General features: G+C 53.0%; 1 protein-coding gene across 1 annotated transcript; it reads left to right on the top strand.

The window, feature by feature from the left end:
- Positions 1-792: 792 nt before the first annotated feature.
- GSC (goosecoid homeobox) lies at positions 793-2664 on the top strand. The gene is made up of 3 exons (XM_070358485.1): positions 793-1217; positions 1696-1955; positions 2271-2664. The coding sequence occupies exons 1-3, from the start codon at positions 860-862 to the stop codon at positions 2424-2426; spliced, it is 774 nt and encodes a 257-aa protein (XP_070214586.1). The 5' UTR covers positions 793-859; the 3' UTR covers positions 2427-2664.
- Positions 2665-10906: the final 8242 nt, after the last annotated feature.

Genomic DNA, 10906 nt, shown 5'->3' with positions numbered 1-10906 from the left:
ATTCGGGAAAGAATGTCAAGATAAAAACCAGAGGTGAAGTTAGGCGGTCAGTGCACGGGGGCCGAAGCCAAGAGCGGAATTTCAATCTTGCTTGATTGAGGCCACAGCCTCACATTTTCTAAAACAAAACCAATTCCGAAAGGAAAAGGAAAAAGTAGCCTCAAAGTAAAACTAGCCACAATGAATTTGAGTTTCATGCAGAGGAAATCGCACCCAATAAGAGGACCCCCAAACTGAGGGGAAAAGGTGGGGGGCGGAGAGGTCGAGGAGGGAGTTGTTAACTGCGGCCCTACGGCGGAATTAATGAGATTAACCGGCGCAATTAGGACGCCAGCCCAGCTCCGCCGGCCCGCGGCGGGACGGCTGAATGGAAAAGATTAGGTTAATTTCATTAATTCGCAATCCACAATCTTTTTTCAGGTCCCCGTAGCCCCCTTTCCTTGGCACCTCTTCCCCTCCCCCTTTCTTCAAGCCCCCCACCCCACCCCCACCCACCCAAAGGAACAGAAAGGGCCAAATCTGGTTCTGTTTGTCATCTGCATATTACCAGGAACTAAATCCAGGATGACGTCGACTCAGTATAAAACCAACAAGAGGTTCAGCTGGTCTAAGCTCCGTCCTACCCGCGGGTCGAGTTCGGCGAACGCTGAAGCGAGGGGCGGGCGGGCGGGAGGAGGGCGACGAACGCAGGGGGCGGGGAGGGGCGCGGGGCTGCGCGCTAGCCGGCGCTCTCTTTCGGTTTAGTCCTCCACGGGAGGAGCGGGGACCCCCCCCCACCCCGCCCCCCCCCCGCCTCACTTGGAGGCTTTTTTCCTCGGCGCGTCCCAGCCGCCCCCCGGTCCCGGCGCGGGGCTCGGGGATGCCCGCCAGCATGTTCAGCATCGACAACATCCTGGCCGCCCGGCCGCGCTGCAAGGACTCGGTGCTGCCCGTGGCGCCCAGCGCCGCGACTCCCGTCGTCTTCCCGGCCCTGCACGGGGACTCGCTCTACGGCGGCGCCGGTGGCGGCGCCTCCTCGGACTATGGCGCCTTCTACCCGCGCCCCGTGGCCCCGGGCGGCGCAGGCCTCCCGGCCGCGGTCGGCGGCTCGCGCCTGGGCTACAGCAACTACTTCTACGGGCAGCTGCACGTGCAGGCGGCCCCCGTGGGCCCGGCCTGCTGCGGGGCCGTGCCGCCGCTTGGCGCCCAGCAGTGCTCCTGCGTCCCGACGCCCCCAGGTAGGGTCGCGCCTGCGCCGGCCTCGGCCTCGCCGGCCCTCCGCGCTCCTCGGCGCCCCGGGACGCGGGTGGGCGGCGGCGATTGATTCTCTCACTTGCCACCGACTTTTCTCCTCTTGCAAACCTGCCCCAAAGCCCCGTCTTTGGGTGGATCGGGCGCAGGGGGTTGCACACTTGCTGCACACTTTAGGCGAGAGTTAGCAGAAAGTGTAACCGTGCGTGCGTGGGGGAGGCTGGGCGTTTAGGATTCCCCTAACCCGCGTTGGGAGTGTGCGAGTGGACGCGGTAGCACGGTACGCATCCCCCCCCCCCCCGCCGCGTTCCTTGCACCCTGCTTTCTGCGCACCCCACGGTTCCCCGCACCCGCTGGCAGACGTTTTTAAATCCAAGTGGGTCGCCGGCGGGGCGGGCGTGTGCGCGCGCGCGCGCGGCGGCGGCAAGGAAGGCGGCTGACCCCGGACGCCTCCCTCTGTCGTAGGCTACGAGGGCCCCGGCTCCGTGCTGGTGTCCCCCGTGCCGCACCAGATGATGCCCTACATGAACGTGGGTACTCTGTCGCGCACCGAGCTGCAGCTCCTCAACCAGCTGCACTGCCGGCGGAAGCGGCGGCACCGTACCATCTTCACTGACGAGCAGCTCGAAGCGCTGGAGAACCTCTTCCAGGAGACCAAGTACCCAGACGTGGGCACCCGCGAGCAGCTGGCCCGGAAGGTGCATCTCCGCGAGGAGAAGGTGGAGGTAGGCTCAGGACTCCGCCGGGGCGCGCCCTCTCCAGCGAAATAAGCTCCCCTCCTCCAGCCGGGTATGCTCGGCTCTCCCTGGGTCTCCCGGCTCTTTGGAAACATCCCCGGGGCGGCCCGGAGGCTGCGGGAAGGCGTTTTAGGCCCAGGAAGTCGAATGAAAATACGGAAGCGGGAACCGGCCCCCTTCTGATGGTGTGCGCTCCGGGTCCCCCCGGTTCCTTGGGCGAGCCCGGGGGGTGCCCGGGCCTGGCGGGGGGCGGGGGCACGCCTTTGATCCTCACCGTTGTTTTGTTCTCCTGTGGCGCAACAGGTCTGGTTTAAAAACCGCCGCGCCAAATGGAGGCGGCAGAAGCGGTCCTCTTCGGAGGAGTCGGAAAACGCTGAGAAGTGGAACAAGACGTCGTCGAAGGCGTCGCCCGAGAAGAGGGAAGAGGAAGGTAAAAGCGATTTGGACTCGGACAGCTGACGGCCGCGGGCCGGCCGTGGCCCTTGCCTAAACTCGAAGGACTTGCACACCAGACGATGCTACTTTCTTGCACACGCGCTGCCTTGCGGGAGGAGGGGGGTGGGGGTCGAGGAAGAGGAACTGTAAATAGTGTACCGTCCGAAGGGTGGGCGCCTGGGGTCGGGCCGCCCCGGGGCTTGCAGCCCCGAAGTCCAAGGCCGCCGGCGACTCGCTCCCCACCGTAGTATTTATAGTTAAATTAACGGTGACAGTACAATAAAGTGACGGCGATGTAGACGGGTCGCATTCTGTATTTCCTACCCCACCGCCAGCACCATCCGAGGCCCCCCCCCCACACACAAAAATTTAGTTAGTCGGTAGCTTCCAAAGGAAAATTATTGGACAGTTCTGATCTGCCTCCAAAAAAAAAAAAAAAAAAAAAGGGAAAAAGACAAAAGAGAGAAAAACAAAAAGTCTGGGTACGATGGTCGCAGGACCAGGTGTCCTGGTTTACACTTCCTGCGGAGGTTTCCGGGCAGGGTAGAGAGGGGCATTGCCGGCTGCCTAGGGGAGGTGTTGTCTTGGAGAGGAAGCAGCCTGGGGTCCTGTTCTCCTCGCCCTTGGGGATAGTCAGGACCTTCTCTCTCCTCGCTGCCGATAGATAGGGTAGCCGATAAGAAGGATCCTCTCTAGCTGAGGGATCCCAGGAGCCTCTCCAGAACTCGCTTAGCCCTTTCAACCAGCCCTGGAGCTCCCCAGAAATCCCCACAAGTAAGGCGGCGGGTCCCCATGGAATTAGGCACGCCCTCTCCCGAGAAACTTTCCTGGATCTTTCCTGGTCGCTCTCGCGGCTCCCTTCCTCCCTGTTAAGTGTTGTCTCACAACCCGGCCGGGAGGCTGGGAGCTGTGCGCCCCAGAGCTCAGTGGGGACCTCCGCCGCGCGGCCCTTCGCGCTTCTCAATGGGAGTTTGGGATGACTCTGTGCTCCTAGCCTCAGTTGGTCACAGACTACTGGGCTCAAGATGAGCCTCTGACTTTCTCTGCCGGCTGTTTTGGGTCTACTCCCGATGGGGCCAGAAATGGAAAAGCCCGCGAGCGGCTGGAGCCGGCGCTGGTCAGCAGCTTGGGAAGGCCTAGAGGAGCTTGCTGGTACCAGGGAGGCGCTAGGGATGAAGATGAGAGCCTGCCTTCTGTATGGCTCTCCAGAACATGGGAAGGATGGAGTGGAGGCCGAGGGCCAGCAGGAATAGCTTTTAACGTGTTAAACTTTATTGGTTTTGAGCTAAATGCCTTTTATAGGAAAGGAAGCTAAGGTTCAGAGCGTTTGCCTGCTGCCCAGGAGGTGAGCTTGTCCCTTCTCCTGGGAGGCCTCCAACAAGGTCCCTTCTCCTGGGAGGCCTCCAACAAGGTCCCTTCACCGGGAGGCTGTGCATCCTGGCTGGGAGCACAGCACGTGTAAGAGTTAGAATTTTTTTTTTTTTTTTTTTACAAGAAGCAGTAGTTTTTCCCAGCTTTTTGGGGGAGGGTTTAAAAGGCAGAAGTGACTCCTGGAGCAGGTGAAAGCACTTAGGATATATGGGCTCCCAAGCATCACCTTTCAAATAGAGAGAATCCCCTACCATGAAAGGGGGTGGGGCAGGGAACAATATGGAGACCAGGTCTGCCTCAAGGGGGAAGATTGCCTTGGTTTTTCACCAGACTATTATTTGTGACTTTGGGCAAATGATGAACCCCTCTGCACCTCACCTTCCATGACTGTGAAATGGGCACAGCAATGGCACCTGCTTACTGGGGTGTGTGAGTGTGTGTGTGTGTGTGTGTGTGTGTGGACATTGGCCACTATCTCATTAAATCACAGGGACAGCTTTTCCCAGCTACTTTTTAAAAAAATGTGATTATGACATAGTGTCTAGCACTTCAAAATTTATGTACATTGTCTCATTTTACCTTCCAAATATTCTGAGATGGGAAATGTTTTCACCATTTTACAGAGGAGGAAGTTAAGGTTCAGAAAAGTTAACTACTTTTAACAACATTCAGCTTATAAGAAATAAACAGGGGTGTGTGGGGGGATAACTGTCTCTTTGCTCAATGTACAATTGTAAATTGTACATTTACAATTATACAACTATAATTGTAAATGTTCCCACTAATACCAGTTGTGGTGAGAAATACTCAGGCTGTCCCATTCATTTCAAATGAATCCTGCAGTGGCCATTATTGCACCTCCTCCTTAGACATCAGACTCCCGGGGGAGCGCCCTGCCTGTGCAGAAGCCCTTCACTTTTCCTAGTTGCTGTTCCCAGATGCTGTTCCCTGCCCTATTTGGAGAGGGATGAGCCCTGCCTTCCACCCTTCCTCCAATACTCCGTTAGTCTACAACACTTGGAAACACAGCAGAAACAGGCAACATCATTCCACCCTGAGAAATCTGACATCTCCAGAACCCTATAATCGCCCGTCTGTCTTTTTCCATGACTTGTCCTCGGCCTCCTTATAAATGGGATCTTTTCATTTAAAAAAAAATTGTATTTGTCTAGTCTGGCAAAGTGTTCACAACAAGTAACAAGAGACGGTTGGAGGGAGGCGTAAGTTCTCAGATACACCTCCCTCAGGAGCACTTGGCGAAAAGCCACAGCTAGTGGGGTGTGCAAGGAGGGGGCAGGGTGGGGAGCCAGAGAGCTGCTCCTAGCTTGGCCGGGGCAGGGCCAGGATGGCAAGAGGGAGCTACATGCCCAGGTCTTCATGCAAGAGGACCCTGCAAAGCACTTTAGTACTGGCCCAGCTCAGGAAATAAACAACACATATCTGGAGCGAAGAGGCAAATGTCAGGATGGTCTAATAACAGTCCTGCCAGCTCCTCCTGCATTCCCTGGGCAGTGGTGGGCCTCAGACCTTTGTCTTAGCCTGCTGTCGGGGTCAGGGAGGGCCACGTGATGTCTCAGAGTGGAAGGCCTTCAGAGCTGTCTTTGGACCTTGTCATTGTCTTGGGTGGGAATTCAGATCCCTGTATTAGAAAAGTGGTGTGTGTGTACTGAGGTGGGCAGGAGGTAAACCGGGTGATGCCAAAGGGGTTCCCCGTCCACACAGCACATCTTCAGTTGAAGGTGGTCTCCCCATTTCACAATTGAGCAAATTGAGGCACAAAAGGCCAGGGTGAGAACTGCTACCAGCAAGGGCCAGAGCTCCTTTCCATCAATCAGGCTGCCTCAGAGAACCTGGGCTATTCTTTTTGGCGAGAAGCTGCATTTAAGCGAAAGCAGTTGCCCCCAGGGGACACAGGAATTAATCTACTGCAAAGTGCCAGACAGCCTCTTGCAAAGAACAATGACAGCCATTTAGAACCCCTCACATAGGTCTGGCGCTTTCCACTGTCACGCTCTTCTACACACCTCTCAGGCCCTCAGTAAGTGGGAGTCACAGCCCATTTTGCAGATGGAAAATGGAGGTTCAAAGAGACTAAATGCCTTTTCCTGGACACTTAGTAAAGGGCAGAACAGACCTGAGCAGACCTCTCCCACACCTCTTGGGATTAGTGGCAAGATATGGGGTGATGACTTCCAGGTACCCCAAGTCACTTGGGCCAAAGAGGATCTTGGCTGTAAGACACTGACCAGTCAGAGACCGTGGAGTGGGAGGGGGAAGGTGTGAGGATTCTTAAATTCTGCCTGTGTTTCAGGGAGGGTCCGGTCAGCTTAGCTGTGGGGTGGGGGAGGGGGAGGGGCTCAAACAATTGCCTTGCAAAGCATACCCACGGAGAGTATATCTCAATGACAGTTCTTCAATCAAGTTTGCATTTTTTCTGACTTTGGAACTTTGAGTTCACATGCTGTGTCTAGTATAAAGGATGTCATTTTAATGGGTATGTATGAGATCCAAGTTGGCAGATTCCTCTTTCATTTCTCGGCGTATGGCAGAAAACGAGGACTGAGAGGTGGGAGTGATAGGGAACGCTCTTTCTGAATTTTACAAGGTTTTCAGTAAAGTAATTCAGGCCCCCCACCCAAAGATCCCCTGGATCTGTCACCTCAGGCCCCCCAAATGAACTCTCTTTTGTTCAGTGCACATCCAATTAGTCGGTGCTAGCTTTCACCTGTATGAAGATGGAATTCCAGCCCAGAGCAACAAGAAGTGGCGAGTGGACAGCTGGGTGGCTGACTCTTGAGTCACACTGGGCCAAGCCTCCAAGTGGATGGGGCTGTGGGTTCACCAAGTGACCTGGGACAGGTTCCTTCCTCACCTGCAAAGGGGGCTCTGGTAGAGGATTAGAGATAATGCAAGAACCCAGCAGAGTGTCTGACACATTTATTATTGTGTGTTTTGAAAAACCACCTAAGTAGATTGGAATTAGAAATTCAGGAATGCACCTCGTTTTTAATTGTTGCTGGTTTAGGAGTTTTAGGAGTTTATGCGTGACCACAGGACACAAATTCTAATGAAATTAAATGTGATTGCCCTGGATTTAAGACAAGGAAGTGTCTGATAAGGTATAATAGGTTACATTCTGCCCAAGAGCTTTAGGACAAGGCGACTGACAGCGGAGAAGGGGCGTATTGGGAGTGGATTCAATTTCCAAGTTTTGTGAAATGACCTTGAAGTTTTTCAAAAGAAAAACGAAAACCAAACACAGCAACCGGTGCAAAGCTCCTTGAGAATTCTGGGGGAAATGGATCCAGCTGGATCTTTTGGCTGTGGGGGTTTCTCACTTGCTGGGGGGGGCGGTGGGGAGGGACCTGGGGTATCCCCGAAGTCCATCCTCTGAGTCACGTGACAACACGGAAGACCTCTGTCACGGTTTTAAATCTGGGTAACATAAAAAGCCATTGTCTTTACCGTCCAAATGACCCACAGAACAAACAGGATGAATTATGGCATGTTGTGGTATTTTCAAGTGGCTCTATAATTTTTGGATTCCAGGAGCCCTCATTTGTTCTCAAGTGTCCAGCCCTGGGAAGCATCAATGAAGAGAGATCTTAAGAATTCCTCTCCCTGCCTCCTCCCCTTAGGCATTCGCTCCGCTTACACTTTCTGTTTTCCTAATTTTGAGATCCTCCTGAGTCTGCTGACCAGATCAAGCGGCTGGGTTCAATCGGATGAACTTCATTTAGCTGGGGGTTTGCACACCCTCCCTTAAGCTGAGCTGATTTATGGAAGCTGTAGTTAGTGAGATAATGTTAGCCGGGATGGATAGTTTTAATGTGTCCGTATCATTTCCTCACTGGTTTACTAGCAGTATGATGCTGAGCCCAGGAGAGGCCTTGGCCTGGCTGCATGATGAGCGGGACTGACCCCGGAAGGGGCCCGCATGGGTTAAGAAGACACCTTTTCCTTGTGGACCTGGGGGAGGCTGAGCATGCTCTCTTGGCAATTGCCATGGCCCCACCCCCCAACTCAGAACTAACACAAGGGAGCTGGTTTAGAGTTGGGAGGAGGGCACAGAAATATCTAAAAAGTAAGAAATTTTTGGAGAAAAGTCCCGTATTTTCCAGCAGCCTGCAGTGAGGAATACGATGTGTCATAGGTGTGGTGTCGGCGGGTGCAATGTCCACAGGCCGCCTACCACACAGTGGCAGCAGTCCCATGAGGCTGCAGGGCTGCCCAGAGGATGAACAGGCTGCCCCAGGCATCCTTCCTGGGAGGGGCAGCTTGTGGTCTTGGGAGGGCCTGTCCCAGCCAGGTAGGAGCTGGCTGCAGAAATAGCCCTGGGGCCAGCGTAGTCTGAATCACAGCAGCCAGCGTGTGACCAGCCAGCCTCACGGTGACTGTGTCTGTTTTATTTGTGTCCTAAAGACGTTCTTGACGTCACCCGGCAAGACCAAGCGCTGCGTCTTTCCAGATGGAGTAGGGCTAATCCTCCTTTGAAAATCCTCAAAGTGCTAACTCTGGGACCAGAAAAATCAAACTGCCCTTCTCCAAGAAACAGGGAGGCCCAGAGCATTTGGAAAGATCCCCCCTCTGTGAAGAAGACTCGGAACTCTGTGAAGTCGGAATCCCAGCTGCTCGTTTCATCTGAAGATGTTCCGACCAAAGGCCAGATGGCTGGGACATAAGGGGATGTGCCTGTTCAACATTGTTTTGTATTTGAGGAATAAATATTTAAATCTGAAACCAAGTGAATCACTTTCTACTCAAGTGGGCAGGGATGGAAAGGGGTGTGTGTGTGTGTGTGTGTGTGTGTGAGGATGCTCCCTCCCCCTCCACCACCCATCCTAACCATAACCGGGCGTGAAGAGCTGTCCCGTTCTGCTGGTGCAGGATGTCAGAAGTGGGGTGGCGCTAGCTACCTCTGTTTCAGGGTTGCCGTTTTTGTTCCATGTCTGCTTTAGCTGCAAGAAGATTCCTAATGTGCATGTTTTGAAATGGAGACCCCATCCTTTTGTCCTTAGCGTGGTAAATGGCACCCTACTCCAGTACTCTTGCCTGGAAAATCCCATGGACGGAGGAGTCTGGTAGGCTGCAGTCCATGGGGTCGGTAAGAGTCCGACACAACTGAGCGACTTCACTTTCACTTTTCACTTTCACACATTGGAGAAGGAAATGGCAACCTACTCCAGTGTTCTTGCCTGGAGAATCCCAGGGACAGCGGAGCCTGGTGGGCTGCCGTCTATGGGGTCGCACAGAGTTGGACACGACTGAAGCAACTTAGCAGCAGCAGCAGCAGCAAGGACAACCTGCTCCCTCCCCACTTGGTTTTGTTTCGGTTTCAGCCTGTATGGCAACTGGACTCTGATATAAATGTGAGCAGATGGAAATGAAACCCTTTTCTTGACTACAATTAAAGCTCTGAAAAGATCATAGGTCTTTATGGTTTATTTTTGTCTTTATGGAAGAGGTTCCTATGTAGTTTTGTTTTGGTTTTTTTTTTCTGCCTTTTTGTTTTGTTTGTTTGTTTGTTTTTGTAAGAGGGGGAAAATTTTCTGCAGTGCTTGGAGGGTGTGGTCAAAAAATGCATCTTATGTTTGGGGGAGGATTGACAGTTTCATAATCATGTCCTTATCTGATCCCTTCTTAGCCTTATGAGGCTGGGTGGAGGTGGCTGCTGTCATTTTGTTATATAAAGACAGCTACCTCGATGGCTTTTTGCCATGTCCAGCGCTGTTCTGACTGCCTTATTGCCTGTGTCTTATTTAATCCTGTTCCTGCCTTTGTGAACTTGACATTATTGTCGCTATTTTGCAGAAAGCGAAGTGACATTGTCCATCAAGTAAGATTGCATCTGAGACTCCATGTCCAGTGCCGTTTCCACACTGCCAGGCTACCTCCCTTAGGAAGGACCCACCAGGAGGTCTGGGTTCCAGTTTCTCTCCGGTCACCAGCAGGCAATGTCGCCTGTGAACTTCACCCTCCTCATTTCCGATGTGGGAGGCTAATCAGGTCCTGCAACACATGAGAATCACCTGGGGTATTGCAAACACAGAAGACTGGTACGGTAAATGCATCAGCCCATTAAAACTAGGAGCACATGAATAATATTATTTATTGGAGATTTTCAGCAATGATAGTAAGAAAAATAATGGCCTCCATTCAGTGCACAAACATGAAAAGTGTGCCCCTTCTGAGCCAGGCACTGGTCCAGGTGCTGAGGATACTGGAGGATCCCGGAGTTCCTGGTACGTGGGGAGACGTTTAGTCCCAAGCAGACAGGCTGCGGTTTCAGATTTCAGAGGTGAATGCTGGGAGAAAAACCAATACTGCTGCAGAGATTCAGGGAGCTGGGGTTGAGGCAAGGTTTGGGATGTTTTACTGTGTGGTGTGAGGTCTGTGTGAAGAGAGGATTCAATGTCATCTCAAGTAACTCTTCTAGAAAGCCAGGATGGTTAGGACTTCCCTGGCAGTCCAGTGGTTAGGACTCTACCTGCCCATGCAGAGTACATGAGTTTGATCCCTGGTCTGGGAAGATCTCACATACTGCAGGGCAACCAAATCTGTGAGCCCTGACTACTGAAGCCCATGCACCTAGCGGCTGTGCTCTGCAATGAGAAGACGCCGCAATGAGAAGCACACGCAGCACAACTACAGAGTAACTCCTGCTTGCCACAATAGAGAAAACCCACACACAGCGACGGAGACCAGCACAGCCCACCAAAAAAAGAGCTGGGATGGACAAATTACAACCAGAGGATCAGTCTGGCCCACTGTCTGTTTTGTCGATAAAGTTTTATTGGAACACAGTTGTGCCCATTCACTTATGTATTGTCTACATTTGCTTTTCCCCCAATAATGGCAGAATTGAGCAGTTGCAGTGGACACTGTAGGGCCTGCAGAACTGAAAATACTTACTGTCTGGTCTGTCTTAGAAAAAGTTTGCTCCTTGTCGGTCTAAAATTTAGAATTTGAACCAGAAATGGAATCTGCTGTTAATGAGGGACAGAGGCAGGGTTTACACCTGTTTGCCTAATGCTTTGTTCTTTTTCTCAGGAGTCTTAGCACAGTGTGAGGCCCGCTGTGATGGGGTGGAGGTGGGATATGAGGCAAGATGTGGAAAAACATAATATGGCACC

This window comes from Bos mutus, chromosome 21 (genome assembly GCF_027580195.1).
Source record: "Bos mutus isolate GX-2022 chromosome 21, NWIPB_WYAK_1.1, whole genome shotgun sequence".
In the NCBI taxonomy this organism is placed as follows: Eukaryota; Metazoa; Chordata; class Mammalia; order Artiodactyla; family Bovidae; genus Bos; species Bos mutus.
The sequence above is the reverse complement of the archived record's forward strand: the minus strand, read 5'-3'. Positions and strand labels throughout refer to the sequence as shown.

Coding starts and splice junctions, on each gene's coding strand:
- GSC (XM_070358485.1), top strand. CDS start 860: ATGCCCGCCAGCATGTTCAGCATCGACAACATCCTGGCCGCCCGGCCG. Junction 1,218..1,695: donor CTGCGTCCCGACGCCCCCAG/GTAGGGTCGCGC, acceptor CCTCTGTCGTAG/GCTACGAGGGCCCCGGCTCC. Junction 1,956..2,270: donor TCCGCGAGGAGAAGGTGGAG/GTAGGCTCAGGA, acceptor GTGGCGCAACAG/GTCTGGTTTAAAAACCGCCG.